General features: G+C 35.1%; 2 protein-coding genes across 2 annotated transcripts; both read left to right on the top strand.

Moving 5' to 3' along the window:
• Nucleotides 1-2414: 2414 nt before the first annotated feature.
• On the top strand, nucleotides 2415-7859 carry LOC116024673 (probable LRR receptor-like serine/threonine-protein kinase At3g47570). Its single transcript, XM_031265624.1, has 4 exons — nucleotides 2415-3169; nucleotides 3390-3680; nucleotides 5102-7252; nucleotides 7353-7859. The coding sequence occupies exons 1-4, from the start codon at nucleotides 2482-2484 to the stop codon at nucleotides 7715-7717; spliced, it is 3495 nt and encodes a 1164-aa protein (XP_031121484.1). The 5' UTR covers nucleotides 2415-2481; the 3' UTR covers nucleotides 7718-7859.
• A 1839-nt stretch (nucleotides 7860-9698) lies between these two features.
• Nucleotides 9699-16771, top strand: LOC116025502 (LRR receptor-like serine/threonine-protein kinase GSO2). Its single transcript, XM_031266738.1, has 4 exons — nucleotides 9699-10355; nucleotides 10514-10748; nucleotides 14140-16311; nucleotides 16407-16771. The coding sequence occupies exons 1-4, from the start codon at nucleotides 9699-9701 to the stop codon at nucleotides 16769-16771; spliced, it is 3429 nt and encodes a 1142-aa protein (XP_031122598.1).
• Nucleotides 16772-17835: the final 1064 nt, after the last annotated feature.

Genomic DNA, 17835 nt, shown 5'->3' with positions numbered 1-17835 from the left:
ATATATATATATATATATATATATATATATATATATATATATATATATATATATATATATATATATATATATATATATATATATATATATATATATATATATATATATATATATATATATACTGCACTGAATATATAGGGATCTAGTAAACTTATAATTGTGTAAAGGATAAAATATATAATCATAATAATAGTTCTCTAACAATGTTCACATATACTTATTTACGTAAAAAATAACATTATTTTCATACATAATATTTTATTCTAAATTAATTACAAAATCCAAACGTGACGATAGAGTTTCAATGGAGCTTGCTAAGATGACCAAAGAAAAACTAATGCATAGACCTTAAAAATCAATTTTTCTGAATATTACTGACTCTGTTGCAATATAGTAGCATGTTAAATTACAAAGGGTTCATATGAGAAAGTCACATCGTACCACTAGACCACAAGGTAATTCAATATCTTATTGACTTATTGAGTAATCTTGTGCTAGCCTATTTTAAAACGAAATTAACTTTAAAGTAGAATGTTATAATGACGAATCTTCGTGAAGTAATTCTGATGGCTAAAATGGCGTGGAAGCTAAGCTTACATATTATCGATCAAGATCTTTTTTTTTTTTCTTTTTGATATTTAAATTTCTGAATTTATATTAGATTTTTGCATGTGGATTTCATTTTCTTATTCATTTAAGGGCATGCATGATCTACCGCCGCCACAAAAAATCAATTAAATTAAAGGTGTAGACAGGAAGGAGACTTGACCCACCCGACTCACCAGTCACTATCACTAATAAAAAAACTCAATTTATACAAGGCGGATTCGAATGGATATCCGCGAGACGGATTAAAATTGTCATCTCTACTAATTTTCAGTGTTGCAAAAATCTTGCCTAGTCACTGGCCGATCGCCTAGCGTATCACCATACTGGCCAGTCGCCTAGGGTATAGGTTGTCTAAGCGCCGCCTAGGCCGCTTAGACGCTGACCGCCTAGGTCTTCTAGACACTGACTAGGTCACCTAGTAGGCCGATTAGCTATTGTTTCCTTCTTTTTTAAATGTGTTATATCACTCAAAATGACATCGTTTTGAGCGAAATAACCCAAAATTTTTCAAACTCTAGATTTTTTAGGTTAATATTTAATATTTTAACATTAATTATTAAAGTATTAAATAGTTTATAATTATCAAGTCTTAACAAATTTAAAAACTCTAAACAAATTTTTTTGTAAAAAATAAAATTAAAAAATATATGGGCGCCTAGGCCAATTAATCGCCGCCTAGGCGCTGTGCGTCCTCGAATGCCAAAGAAGCTTCTAGCGATTTTTTCAACCATGACTAGTTATCCACCAATCTCAATTATTTTTTTTTTTTTTGGAAAGAGGGATTAAAATATTCGACCTTCCTGAAAAAATGCTCAGTGGAAATCCGACAACAAAGTGATCTTGAAGTCATTTTTAAAAATCATATATGAGATGACCAAAGAAAAATCATTGTTAATAATTATCATAAACGGATAAATTATTACAATTGGCCAATTTGGTGGAAGCTTTCAATTGTTTTGTCCAAGCTCTCAGCCGCCTCTCAATTATTTTCCAAACTATTCAAGATCGACTGCAAGTCTGCAACCAAGGAAAAAAAAAAAAATAAAAATCAACTCATAGCTGTCCATAGGACCATAAGTCAATGATATTTCCACTTCGTCAATGGTATTAAAACTTTATATATGGGCAAATTATACTAATGGACGAGGTATACCTTGCATTGTAGAGTTGCAGTTAATATGTATGGGTACGCAGATGACAAATTTGTACTTATCAATAAATAAAAAGCACAAAATATTTTAATTGTATGTACATAATTTATTAATTATAGGCTCATAATATTATACTAATTGTAGTATATACACAATTTATTAACTGATAATATATAATATGTTAACTGTAAACACATAATTTAAATGTTTGTTTTGGATTAGTTTCCACAATGTAGTGTGGGTCTATTTTTTTTGGTAAATTTACAGGGTCTTTCTCTCCGTCCGTTTAACGGTCCGGTGTCCACCCATATTCGCTCCGGAAGGCACGAGAGCTGGCCCAGAGGGAATCGTCACTCGTGGGAATTGAATTCGGGTTCTCCCCAAATTCTTCCCCACAAAGAGAGCTCACTTGCCACTTGAGCTACCCATTGGGTTAATGTAGTGTGGGTCCATGGTATAATGTCTTGGTCATGGATGTTTCTCCGGAGGGATAGAAGCACGCGCGCAACAAGGACCACGCGCGTTTTCTTTCTTCAACGCCTAGACTTCATAAATGAATATAATGGTGTTTACACTGTATATATGTACGAAGGCATATGAGTGGGTCTTCACATATGAGTCAATCCTGCAACTCCCAGTAGTAATTCACTCAAACAAAATTTTCCTCAGCTCCTTTAGTTTGCATGCATATATATATATATATCCTTCACAGATCGAGCACATGGTATCAATGGAAAGGTGTTTGGTTTTGGTTGTTGTATTGGTATCCCTTTGCATGACAAAATCAAATAGCTCAGCTGATGATGATGAGGCTGCTTTATTGGCCTTCAAAACAGCAATTATATCCGATCCCTTTGGCATCTTGGCCAATAACTGGTCTCATCACACTCCATATTGTGATTGGATTGGTGTTACTTGTAGCGGTTTGCACCAAAGAGTGACTCAATTGAATCTCTTCAATATGGGTCTCAACGGCACCATTCCTGAGGAGATTGGTGGCCTCTCATTCCTTGCAACTTTCAACATCAGCGCTAATAGTTTCCATGGCCATATCCCAGAAAGCATTGGATTCTTGACCAAACTCAATAGTTTGGATTTTTCCAGCAACAATCTCACTGGAAATATTCCTGCAACTATGTACAATGTTTCTTCCTTGCAAGTTGTAGACTTGAGAAAAAATCTTCTTTCAGGGACGCTCCCAGAGGGAATTTGTGATAACTTCAGGCAACTACAAGGCCTGTATCTTTCAGCAAATCGATTGAGTGGTGAGAATCCATCAAGTCTACCCAAATGTATGGACCTTAGAGCTTTGGATTTAGGATACAATGAATTTCATGGAAGCATACCACCTGAAATTGGCAACTTTTTCAAGCTCGAGTGGTTAAAGCTATATGGCAACAACTTGACAGGTCAGATTTCCAGTCCTTTTGCTGTACGTTTTTGGTCTAAATTTAGTGGCATGCATGGATACCAATTTTCATATTACTAATATATAGATTGTAACATATCACTGTGTTAAACTGATTGATGTGTTTCATGATTTGACCCTATATTTATTCTTTGGATCAATAAATTAAATTAGTTATATGGTGTCCTTATATATGTTGCCTTTAATTTCAATACCTACAGGAGATTTGCCTTGGACAATTTTCAATATTTCATCTTTAGTAGTACTCGACATTTCGATGAATGAAATCTCTGGAATCCTTCCAAACGACCTCTGTTATCAATTTCCGGAATTGGAGTATCTGGATATTTCCAAAAACCAAATTCATGGAGAAATCCCTCAAGCTCTATCGAGTTGCTGGAGACTTCAAGTGCTTTCCATGTCTAAGAATCAACTCTCCGGAAGATTTCCTACTCAAATCTGCAACATATCATCTCTTCAGGAGCTTTATCTTTCGAGAATGAACTTGTCAGGTAACTTCGAAAATTTTTATGAAATTGTAATTTAAAGAATTTTATAAAATAGTGATGGTCCATGGGCAGTGAAACGCCCCAACTAGGCCCTTTGGACTCCAGTAGAAATTTTGGAAGGAATGGTTACCAATCATTATTGCATGGACCATGGTTCACACAGCTGGACTATAAATAAAAGGTACATTATTTTTGTATTGAAGATACATTATTTTTATATTCAAGATACATTATTTTAGGGTACATTATTTTTGTATTGAAGGTACATTATTTGATATATACTATCAAATAATGTACCTTCAATACAAAAATAATGTAACTTTTATTTTTGGTCCATGCAATAATTTGTCAATGGTTAGAGTGGTGCAATTAGAGTGGTCCATGGACCAGGTTCTATCCGCAAATTATCATGTGGACCATGGTCCACAGTGCATTATGGACCATGGTCATGACTGATACTACAGTTGTGTTGAACGAATACTGCAGTTGTGTTGAACTGATACTGTAGTTGTGTTAAAAGGAAACTGCAGTTGCGCAGAACAGAAGTTGTTTCATCCGTTCAAAACACTGCTCTATCAGTTCAACACAACTGCAATATCAGTTCAATACAATTGCAGTTCCAGACGAATCAAACGGCCTCTGTTCCGTGCAACTGCAGTTCCCTTTCAACACAACTGCAGTTTCCATTCAACACAACTGCAGTATCAACCATGGTGCATGGTCCACAGTATAACGACTGGGTTCTATCACCTTGCATTGTGGACCTAGTTCAAAACAATATGAAGATTATATATCTGCAGGGAGTTAATTACCGATTTGGTCCCTTGACTATTGGGATTTCACCATTTTGGGTCTCGACAATTTTTCTTGCACAATTAAGTCCTCGACTTTGAAAAATTAACTAATTTGGTCCTCCGTTTATTTTGGTGTTAAACAACCGTTAAATTGGGACCAGTTTGGTAATTTTGCTATAGTCAAGTGACCATTTCGGTATTTAATTTTTGATCGAAATGGTCCCTTGACTATAGCAAAATTATCAATTTGGTCCCGATTTGACGTTTGTTTAACACCAAAATAAACGAAGGACCAAATTGGTTAATTTTTTCAAAGTCGAGAACTTAATTGAGCAAGAAAAATTATCGAGGACCAAAGTGGTGAAATCTCAATAGTCGAATGACTAAATCGGTAATTAACTCTATCTGCAAGTAATATCTTATGTATTTTCAATTACCAAATTATGCATTTATACATAAATTGAAAGTATATATTACATTAACGGCAGATATATAATATGATAATTGTAGTAGACACATAATTTATCATACATAATATATTAACTTACAGGCTCATAATCTAAATGTAGTTTTGGACCAGGGTCTATAATGCAATTGGAGCACTGAAACATCCTAACTAAAATTTTGCAGGGAACTTGCCAAAGGAGATTGGGAAATTGTCAATCCTTCGAGAGTTTACAGTTTCTGTAAACCACTTGACTGGTACAATACCCCCTTCTATTGGCAATATATCGACTTTGGAGGATTTTATTGTTTCTGAAAACAATTTGGGTGGTAATATTCCTCTGGAGCTAGGAAAGCTATCAAGTCTTAAAGGATTGGTACTTAGTTCAAATAATTTTAGTGGTGAAGTACCATCCTCCATTTTCAACATCTCTGGATTAGAATCGATTGAGATGTCATTAAATAAACTTTCTGGCAATCTTCAACCAGGCCTAAGACATTGGATTTCACCAAGTCTTGAAGCACTCCTTCTCCACGGCAACCAATTCAGTGGAACCATTCCTAGCACTATATCAAATGCTTCACAACTCATAATTCTTGATATTGGGCATAACATGTTCAGTGGCCATGTACCTCTGGGGGTTGAAAATTTACACCAACTTCAAGTTTTTGCCATAGAGCACAACCATATCACAAATGATCCATCGGCCAATGAACTGAGCCTACTCACTTCATTGTCGAAATGCAAGAATTTGACAATGGTTATTATGGGAGGCAACCCATTCAACACAGTTCTTCCCAACTCATTAGATGTTGGGAATATGTCTTCGTCGTTGAAAATCTTGTCTGTGTCTAATAGTCACTTAAAAGGCAGCATTCCTAGTCGATTCAGCAACTTTAGCAACTTGATTTATTTTGAGTTGGCCGAAAACAACCTCTCAGGTTCGCTTCCTGGAACATTGGGAAATTTGCTGAGGTTACAGGGTTTACACCTACAAAATAATAAAATTGAGGGATCAATACCAAACACCTTATGTTATCTGAAGGATTTATCTCAATTGTATCTCAGAGACAATAAGCTTTCAGGGAGCATACCAAGTTGTTTTGGGAATATATCTTCTTTGAGAAAAATATATTTAGGTTACAATTTATTGACATCTACTGTACCGATTGGCTTTTGGAATAACAAGGATGTCTTGGTGCTGGAACTGTCATCCAATTTTCTTGGTGGTTCCTTGTCTCCTGAAATTGGAAGTATGCACAACATGATAAAGTTATATCTGTCATGTAACCAATTTTCTGGAGAAATTCCTAACACCATTGGGAAACTTCAGAATTTGCTTATTCTTACTCTATCATCAAATAGGCTTCATGGTCCTATCCCTCAGTCATTTGGTAGTTTGATAAGCTTGCAAGCATTATATTTATATAATAACAGCCTCTCAGGTGGAATTCCAAAGTCGATGGAGAAGCTCAAAGATTTAGTGCATCTGAACCTGTCTTTCAATGATCTGAGTGGTGAAATTCCAAATGGTGGACCTTTTGAAAATTTTAGCATGGAATCATTCATGGGTAACATGGAACTATGTGGAGCTTCTCGATTCCATGTCATGGAATGCAAAGAAGGAAAAGGAAAGCCGAGAAGCATTGCAATATTTCTCAAGTATGTTTTGCCATCTTTTGTGTCTGTGGTTGTTGTTGCTGTTCTATTGGTTTGGTTGCTTACGTTCTGGAAGAGAAACAAACAAAGGGATCCTCGGGCTGAAGATTCACATGATGTTGCACTCAAGAGGATTTCATGCTATGAAATTCTTCGTGCTACAGAAGACTTTGATGAGAGCAACTTGATAGGCAAGGGGAGTTTTAGCTCAGTGTTCAAGGGGACTTTTGCTGCTGGGCTGGTTGCTGCTATAAAGGTCTTCAATTTGGATGTGCAAGATTCAATCAGAAGCTTTGAAGTAGAGTGCGAAGTGCTAAGGAATATTCGACATAGAAATCTTGTCAAAGTAATAACCAGTTGTTCCAACCTTGACTTCAAAGCTCTGGTTTTAGAGTATATGCCCAATGGGAGCCTAGACAAATGGCTTTATTCACATAATTATTTCCTAGATATCTATCAGAGGCTAGGAATAATGATGGATGTTGCGAATGCCCTCGGGTACTTGCATCATGGTCATTCTTTTCTAGTGGTTCATTGTGATTTGAAGCCTGGCAACATTCTTTTAGACCAAAACATGGTTGCACATGTTGGTGACTTTGGTATAGCTAAGCTACTAGACAAAGATATGGCCACTAAACAGACAAAAACCATGGGCACAGTTGGATACATGGCTCCAGGTGAACACAGATCACTCGCTCTCTAATTTAATTTGTAGTTAGAAGTTTAAGATATATGGAAGTAATTAATTGTATGTTCATATTTTTTTCACAATTGCAGAGTATGGTTCTGCAGGAATTATATCCACCATGGGAGATGTATACAGTTTTGGGATTCTACTAATGGAAGTATTCACAAGAAAGAAGCCCACAGATGATATGTTCCAAGGAGATTTCAGCATGAGGAGATGGGTGTCTGATTCATTACCTGATGCAATAATGCAGATTGTTGATTCCAATTTACTTACAGCAGAACAAAGCGACCAAGAAATAGAAGAGTGCTTCCTACAGATCATGGGATTAGCTGTAGAATGCACAGCTGATTTTGCAGAGGAGAGGATCACCATGAAAGATGTCATAGTAAGACTCAAGCATACACAACAAAAGTTGAACCAAAATGTCTCTGTAAGTTTAGTAATAAACTAGTTTGCACTTTGCATCGTTTTAAATGTTGCTCATTACTTGGATATTGTACAACAAAATAACTTGTTCATTTATGTTAGTTTATTAAGGTAGAGCTCCGAACAAACATTCACAAAATAGATTGACTCTGTCTACTTTCTAGACCTACTAAAGCACAATGAGCCAACGATCGAACCTGTGATCTCGCACTTGGGAGGGTCACAGCTATGCCGTTTGATCACAAATAAAGTTAATAATGAATATGAAAATATGAAAGTGTGAATATGGAGTTATGAAATTGTGAACATGGAATTATGAAATTATGAATATAGAGTTGTGAAATTGTGAACATAGACCCGGGTCCACCTTGGTCCACCTTACAAGGTGGACTCGGGTCCACGACATAACAACTAAGGGGTGGGGGGCTTTTGAACATAGGGTTATAGTCTTTAGAGCTGGCTTTGCAATTGTGACTTTATGGGAGGAGAGCATAAATTAATGGAATATATATATATATATATATATATATATATATATAGTCACACACGCATATATAGGGATCCAATAAACTTATAATTTTGTAAAGGATAAAATATATGATCATAATAATAGTTCTCTAATAATGTCCGATCCACATATACTTATTTACGACAAAAAATAACATTATTCTCATAAATAATATTTTATTCTAAATTTATTCCAAAATCCAAACGTGACGATAGAGTTTCAATGGAACTTGCTACCGTGTTTGAAATTGGAATCCAGAGTTCAGACTAGTCACACAATGCCCACAGGCCACGGAGACTTCGCCAGCCCCGTCAATTGTATAAGAGGACCAAAGAAAAACTAATGCATAGACCTAAGTCAATGTATTAATTAAAAGAAATGAGAAACTTTCTAAAAGTTTTGTTAATTCAATATCTTATTGAGTAATCTTGTGTTAGCCTATTTTAAAACGAAATTAGAATGTTTTAATGATGAATCTTCAAGAAGTAAATGTGATGGCCAAAATGGCGTGGAAGCTAAGCTTACATATTTTTGATCAGGATCTCTTCTTTTTCTTTTTTGGTTGATATTTAGATTTCTCAGCTTATATTATATTTTTTCCTGTCGATTTTATTTTCATATCCATTTAACGGTATGCATGATCCACCACCATCACAAAAAATCAATTAAATTAAAGGTGTAGACTAGGAGACTCGACACACCCACCACTCACCACCTACTATTACCCAAAAAAATTCTACACATTCGAGGCGGATTTAGGTGGATATCCACAAAATGAATTAAAATTGTCATCCTTACTAGTTATTCACTAACCTCAATTATTTTTCTGGAAAGAATGATTTTCCAGAAAAATGCTCAATCGAAATCTGACAACAAAGTGAAGTCATTTTTTAAAATCATATATGAGATGACCAAAGAAAAATCAATATTAATTATCAGTAGAACTCAAATTATCATAAACGGTTAAAATTATTACAATTGGCCAATTTGGTGGAAGCTTTCAATTGTTTTGTCCAAGCTCTCAGCCACCTCTTAATTATATATTTTCCAAACCATTCAAGACTGCAACCAAAAGAAAAAATCAACGCATAGTTCTCCATAAGTCAATGGCAATCAAAGCATAGCTCTCTATAAGTCAATGTTATTAAGACTATATATGGGCAAATTATACTATTGACAAGGTGCCAAAGACGTTGTGGTCAAGTGACATAGCTGTGACCCTCTTAAGCGAGAGATCACAAGTGGTCACAAGTTTGATTTTCCCAGTGGGGCGCTAGCTTTATAATTCAAATTATGTGCTTGCAGTTAGTTAACATGTATAATTAAAAGCCACTAGTGTCCACACTGCAATGTGGACCTAGTCAATGGTATAACAATTGTAGGTTATATATATGCATGAAGGCATATCTTTGGGTTTACAGACATTCACTAAAAATAAAATGTTCTTTAGCTTGCATATATGATGATGAGCTTCTTCTTGACAGAGCAGTTGGTATCAATGGAAAGGTGTTTGGTTTTGGTTGCCCTAATGCTATCCCTTTGCATGGCAACTCAGCCTGTGGCATCCAATAGCTCTGCTGATGATAAGGCAGCTCTTTTGGCGTTGAAAGCAACAATAACATCCGATCCTTTTGGCGTCTTGTCTAACTGGTCTCACCAAACTCCCTACTGTGATTGGATTGGTGTTACTTGCAATGATAAGCACCAAAGAGTGACCCAATTGAATCTCTTCGATATGGGCCTCATCGGCACCATTCCTAAGGAGATTGCTCACCTCTCATTCCTCTCAACTTTCAACATCAGCGCTAATAGTTTCCATGGCCATATCCCAGACACCATTGGATTCTTGACCAAACTCCAGACTTTGGATTTGTCCTACAACAGTCTCACCGGGAACATTCCTGCAACTTTGTACAACGTTTCTTCCTTGCGTTTAGTAGACTTGGGAAACAATCATTTCTCAGGGACGCTTCCAGGCGCTTTTTGTGATAACTTCAGTCTGTTACAAGCCTTGTCTCTTTCACGAAATGGATTGAGTGGTCAGATTCCATCAAGTCTGCATAAATGTATGGAACTTAGAATTTTGGACTTGTCAGATAATGAATTTCATGGAAGCATACCACCTCAAATTGGAAACTTCTCGAAGCTCCACTTCGTAACAATTTGACAGGTGAGTAGCAGATTTGCATATATGGCTACATACCAATTTACATAGTGCTTATATATAGTGCTTTAATTTTGAATATTATACATGCAGGAGATTTGCCATGGACAATCTTCAATATTTCATCTTTGGTAATACTTAACCTTCAGGCGAATGAAATCTCTGGGCTTCTTCCAAATGATCCGTGTTATTCCCTTCCAAAATTGGAGGTTCTGCGTGTTGCCATAAACCAAATTCATGGAGAAATCCCTCCAGGTCTACCCAGTTGCAGGAGACTTACAGTACTTTCCTTGTCTGCGAATCACCTCTCTGGAAGAATACCTAGCGGCATCTACAACATGTCATCTCTTGAGGCGCTTCATCTTGCAAAAATGGAATTATTAGGTAACTTACACCTACCCTTGAATTTCTTTCCTGAAATATTTTGATGAATTTGAGCACTGCACTATGCTCACTTCCCAGTGATGAGTCACTAATCATAGAGTTTTTTAATTATCTTGGTTGTCATATCCTACTTAAAAATTAAAACTAATATATGGACATTAATCATTTAAGCACATCCCTCCATCCCTAAGTCACAACGCCACATCTGAAATCGAGCAATGGTTGAACTCGTCTAACCCAGCCAACACCCAACATATTTTGATTGTTAGTTATTTATTTTTAAAATTTGATACGGACAATTTTAATTTATTTATTTATTAGAAGTTGCTTCTAAATATGTGATTGCTAATATTAAATTTTTTAATATGCCAAATTGTTGAAATGAATTTTGATTTTGCTTTTACTTACGAAACTTACTTGTCGAAACATATAGTGAATTTTGATTTTTTTTTTCTTTCCATTATTGTTTCGAGATATACGAATTTCTAATATGTTTTTGTTATTTACTGTATTATTGGAGATTTTATATATGTTTATTTATACTTGCTTCCAGAATATAAATATCATCATGCTTTCAAGTTTCAACTTATTAGGTTGGAAACTTAAAAATATGATGTTAGATTTTTTTTTTTGGGTGATATATATGTTAGATTTTTTTTTTTTTGAAAGCAATAAAATTGATATAGATGACTGCATAAATGCTGAGATAAGTCAGGAGGGACGGAGTCCTAGTAGAAAGAGTGAATCTGACTATAAGCTACAGAAGCTAGAGTGTGAGCTATCATATTAGAGTATCTAGGTACTAAACCAATCGAATAATAAAAAAATGAGGACATAACAACTCTACAAGCATCAATAATAAAGTCGATATAAGAAAGGAGATCAATATGCAGAGTTGTTAGGTAATGATGTAAGTTGACGAGGAGCCGACGCTGCTGCATGAACCTGTCGCCAAGAATGAACAACAGCCCGTGCCGCCATATATCCAAACAGATCTCAACCGTGGAAGAAGAACTTCTCAGACGGCTAGATTTCTTGCCCTCTTATCGTATAGCAACCCCTGGTCTCCAAACTAGAACCATGAGTCTTCATAGGCAGGACTTATGGGGATCCTGATTATACGTTTCGCATCACTAAGTAGAAAAATATTCTTAAAATAGAAAGGTCCCATGATTCAGTATCTTGATAAATTAATTAGGCCAGAAGCAGAAAAATATTCTTAAAATAGAAAGGTCCCATGATTCAGTATCTTGATAAATTAATTAGGCCAGAAACTCTTGACCCACTCATCTCTAAGGGCATTGTAGAGCCATGGGTGCCCCCAGATTAGAGATGTTCCTATTACCAATTCTGCCTCTAACACCATTATAGATTAACCCATGGGCAGCCATAATGCTGCACCAACAAAAGCTTGGGCAGTTACCCACAAAAGCATTAATAAAAGAATGATTTAGGAAAATACTTTGTCTTATAGATACGTGCCACTAGTGACTGTGACTTCGTTAGAAAACGCCAGGCTTGTTTATCTAACATTCCGAATTAAAAGCATGTACATCCTTGAAATTTAAGCCCCAAACTTCTTAGGTACACATAACCGATCCCAGGCTGTCCAATAGATGCCTCTCCCATTTACGCCACTAGAACCGTACCTACCAGAAACGATTCATGGTTCTCTCAATTGCCACACATAAAGAGTCTGGGAGCAAAAATACACTCATAAAAAAAGTAAGCATGACTTGAGCCACACTTTTTAAAAGAATCTCTTTACCAACCCGTGATAAAAGCCTCTTATTCTAAATACCAATACTTTGTTTAATTTTATCCTTAATATATGAAAAGAAAGCAAACCAGGTACTTCGCAAAATTTGCACAACTCCCAAAATTGTTGCCACCTCCTCTCTGTCCTCAACAAATGTATTCCTGCTAAAGCGGCACACATTAGATTTATGAAAGTTGACAGCCTGGCTAGAAACAATCTCATAAGTATGCAAACATTGTTTGACCACTCCTGCTTCTTGCACATTTGCCTTAAAAGAACAACAACTATCATTAGCAAAGAATAAATGTGAAATCGAGGGAGCCCCTCTTGCCACCTTACACCCATGTATGGAACCATTGGGCTGAGCCTGTTGTAGCAGAAGTGAGAGGCCTTCTACATAAATGATAAACAAATAGGGAGATAGGGGATCACCTTGTTTGAGACGACGAGAAGGAACACCATGGCCACTATTGACCCCATTTATCAAAATATTGTAGGAAATAGTCGTAACACAAATCATAATCAACTTAACCCATGCTTCTGCAAAACCAGCGCCAACAACATATATACCCTATAGAAAAGACTACTTCATCATGTCATATGCTTTAGCCATGTCAAGTTTGAGAGCATCCCAACCAAATTTTTTCACACATTCCTGTTAAGATAATGACAAACTTCTGTTGCTACTAAAATATTCTCAGTGATAAGTCTATCAAAAATAAAGGCCCTTTGGGACTCAAAAATCACATCACCCAACAGTAGCTTCATAATGTTGGATTGTTAATTTCTTAGAAAATATGGTGTCAGGTGTTAAAAAGCTACTCCGTTATGTCATGTATGTCTATATAATTATGAGTATTTGTGCTGATATTAGATTGTTAGAAAATATTTTGATGTCAAATGATTTACAATATAATAAGATTGTTGTCAAAATGTTAAATGTGATTTGCACTCCAGTTATAGAAAAAATATACCGTGTGTCATCTAAGTACAAGGTGCTTGACAAATTTTTTTTTTTGGTATATTTTGAGGTTCGTTTGAAAAATCAGAAAAAGACTTTTGTTTGTTGAGCATATAATATATAAACATAAATGTGCAGTCCAACTATTAGCTTAGGCTTTTAGTTGGATGGAGCACATGATCAACTTAGGCTTTTAGTTGGATGGAGCATGATTCAATTTTGTTAGTCATTTTTTGCATTTTTCAGTGTTTGGCTACTCAAAGAAGATACAGTCAAATAAAAATATCCATTCTGTCTTATTGTGTTCCTATAATCCTATCTTTATCGTGTTTACCCATTAACGAACCCATATACACAAATTGTTAGGTCTACCAAAGCTGGTTTGTAGTAGTGGCAAGATGCTATATTTACGATTATTGGTTAAAATAAATTTGTGTTTCCACTTGTCGAGGGTATATTTAAAATTTATATTAAAAAATCTAAAAAAGAATAAATAAATAAAATGTTTCAATAACTTTTATGTTCCTAGGATAAATAACAATATAACATGTTTATTAATTTTTCCCGAAAAATAATAAGCAGTCTTTAAATGTATTAGTTTATTACTCATAAGTCAGTCTCACACAACAATTACTTAAGATTGACTTATAAAGATTTACATAATTGTACAGGAAACCTACCAAATGAAATTGGGAAGTTGGCAATGCTTCAAGATTTGAAACTTTTTGATAACCGCTTGACAGGTATGATACCTCCTTCAATTGGAAATCTTTCAGCTTTGGAGATGTTTATTGTTGCAGACAACAAATTGGATGGTAATATTCCCCTAGAGTTTGGAAAGCTTTCAAGTCTTCAACAATTGTCACTTCGAGGAAATAATTTTAGTGGCAATATACCATCCTCAATTTTCAACAATATCTCTGGATTACAATTTGTTGAGATGTCATTCAATAAACTTTCTGGTAATCTTCACCAAAGCCTAAGAAATTGGATGTCCCCAAGTCTCATAGCAATTTATATCCAATTTAACCTATTCACGGGAAGCATTCCAAGCTCTATATCAAATGCCTCCCAACTCGTCCGCCTTGATCTTGGGCAGAACATATTTAGTGGCCATGTACCTTTGGAGATTGAAAATTTACACCAACTTCAATATTTTGCCATACAAAACAACCAAATCACAAATGATCCATCAGCCAATGATCTTAGCCTACTCACTTCATTGTTGAAATGCAAGGATTTGCATACAATTGTTTTGTCTGGTAATCCATTCAACACAGTTCTTCCCAACTTGTTAGACGTAGGCAATGCTACATCTTTGCCACTGAAAATCTTGTATGGCAATTATTGTCAATTTAAAGGCAGGATTCCAAGTGGAATCAGCAACTTTAGTAACTTGTATGATTTGGATTTGGGTAATAACAACTTGCTCCTAGGTTCTTTTCCTAAAACATTGGGACGTATGCAGAGGTTACAAGGTTTAAAGCTTGGTAATAATGGACTTGAGGGTTCAATACCAAAAACTTTGTGTTATTTGAATGACTTATCTGAAATGGATCTTGAAATGAATGAGTTCTCGGGGGAAATTCCAAGCTGTTTAGGTAATGTATCTTCTTTGAGAAAAATATATTTAGGTTACAATTTATTTACATCTGCAATACCACTTGGGTTCTGGAACAACAAGGATGTCTTGGAGCTAGACTTGTCCTACAATTCTCTTAGTGCTCCCCTGTCTCCTGAAATTGGTAGTTTGCACAGCATTGTGACATTACATTTGTCAGGCAACAAATTTTCAGGAGAAATTCCCGACGCCATTGGCAACCTTCAGAATTTGATTACTCTTTCTCTATCATCAAATAGGCTTCGTGGTCCTATTCCTCAATCATTTGGTGGTCTGATAAGCTTGCAACAGTTGGATTTATCTAACAACAGCCTCTCGGGTGGTATTCCAAAGTCGATGGAGAAGCTCAAAGATCTCGTGTACTTGAATATGTCTTTCAATGAACTTAGTGGTAAAATTCCAGATGATGGACCGTTTGCCAAATTTAGCAGGGAATCATTCATGGGCAACAAGGAATTATGTGGGGCTTCTCGGTTCCATGTCATGGAATGCAAAGAAGATAAAGAAAAATCGAGAAACACTTCCATATTTCACAAGTATGTTTTGCCATCTCTTGTATCTGTCGTCGTTGTTGTTGTTGTTGTTGCCATTCTACTAGTTTTGTTGGTTACATTACGGAAGAGAAACACACAAAGGGGGCCTGAGGCTAAAACTTTAGTTGGTGTTACCCTCAAGAGGATTTCATACTATGAAATTCTTCGTGCTACAGACGACTTTGATGAGAGCAACTTGATTGGCAAGGGGAGTTTTGGCAAAGTGTATAAGGGCATTTTGGATGCTGGGGAGGTTGTTGCTATAAAAGTCTTCAATTTGGATGTGCAAGATTCAATCAGGAGCTTTGATGCAGAGTGCGAGGTGCTAAGGAATATCCGACATAGAAATCTTGTCAAAGTAATAAGCAGTTGTTCCAACCTTGACTTTAGAGCTTTGATTTTGGAGTACATGCCCAACTGGAGCTTGGACAAATGGCTCTATTCACATAATTACTTCCTAGATTTCTTTCAAAGATTTGGAATAATGTTGGACGTTGCGAATGCTGTCGAGTATTTGCATCAAGGTCATTCCTTTTCAGTGGTTCATTGTGATTTGAAGCCTAGCAACATTCTTTTAGATGAAAACATGGTTGCACATGTTGGTGACTTTGGTATAGCTAAGTTGCTGGATAAAAACAACCTCACTAAACAGACAAAGACCATTGGCACAATTGGATACATGGCTCCAGGTGAACTCACCCTCTATTCCTCTAATTTAATTTGTAGTTGGAAGTTTAGGATATATGGAAGTAATTGTATGTTCATATTTTTTGCACAATTGCAGAGTATGGTTCTGCAGGAATTATATCGACCATGGGAGATGTATACAGTTTTGGGATTCTACTAATGGAAGTTTTCACAAGAAAGAAGCCCACAGATGAGATGTTCCAAGGAGACTTCACGATGAGGAAATGGGTGTCTGATTCATTACCTGATGCAATAATGCATATTGTTGATTCCAATTTACTAACAGAAGAACAAAGCTGCCAAGAAATAGAGGAGTGCTTCTTGATGATGATGGGATTAGCTCTGGAATGCACAGCTGATTTTCCAGAGGAGAGAATCAGCATGGAAGATGTGATAGTAAGACTCAAGCATACACAACAAAAGTTCAACCAAAATGTCTCTATAAGTTTAGTAATAAACTAGTTTGCATGTTTTGAAATAATGTTGCTCATGTTTTCACTGTTAATGAAGGACAGTATGTGGTGCTATTTTTTTTTTTTTTTTTTGTAATCTCATGATTAAGTGAAGTGACTATTTCATAATACCACTAAAATGGAATATCTACTATACTAATAAGAGCCAAAGAGAGTTAGACCTAAAATGGGTAGAAAAAATGGCGGTCAAATTATTTAATCAAATGGATGGTTCAGATGAATTATTTAATCAAATAGATGGTTAAGATAATTCAAATTAATATTATTAATAGAGATTACCTAATTTAACCTTACTTTTATGATTATCCGTTAAGTTTTCCGTTAAATATTCTCTTCTCCGTTAATATTCCGTTAACTTTTAACTTACCATTAATTTCTATAAGAAAGATCTTAGGTTCGAACCTCATCTCAATCAAATTTGACATAATTAAGTTTCTCACTCTATTTTACACTTATTAAATTAAATAAATTAGTAGCTACAACAAAAAATGATACATATGTATTTCTTTAATTTAGAATTATGTGTCTACAATACCTTTATTTGAAAAAATTATTCATTATCAAAAAAATTAAATTAAATAAGAGAAATAATTTCATTAGTTATATTGTCTTTATTTTCTCTCATGCAAAGATTCTTTACATTCAAATTTATCAATTGATATTCATTACATTGTCCATTATCTTATTTTTACAATATCTTGTAATTAAATATCAAAGTTATATACAAATATGTTATATATTTATTTACCAAGTATTTTATTAATACTATGAAAAAAATTTAAAAAAGTTTGAAGCTAATATATTAACTACTTGGGAATTGGTTGACAAAGAGAGTACTCAAATAATAACCCAACAAATTGAAGGGAATCACTCTATTTTACTCTTATTGAATTAAATAAATTAGTTACACAAAAAATGATACATATGTATTTCTTTAATACCATGAAAAAAATAAAAAAGAATAGTTTGAAACCAATCATATTAATTACTTGGGGGATTTGTTGACAATGAAAGTACTCAAATAACCTATTACCCAGCAAATTGAAGCGAAAA

Source organism: Ipomoea triloba, chromosome 7, assembly GCF_003576645.1.
Source record: "Ipomoea triloba cultivar NCNSP0323 chromosome 7, ASM357664v1".
Lineage (NCBI taxonomy): Eukaryota > Viridiplantae > Streptophyta > Magnoliopsida > Solanales > Convolvulaceae > Ipomoea > Ipomoea triloba.
Note: the sequence above shows the minus strand (reverse complement) of the source record. Positions and strands in the feature narration are given on the sequence as shown.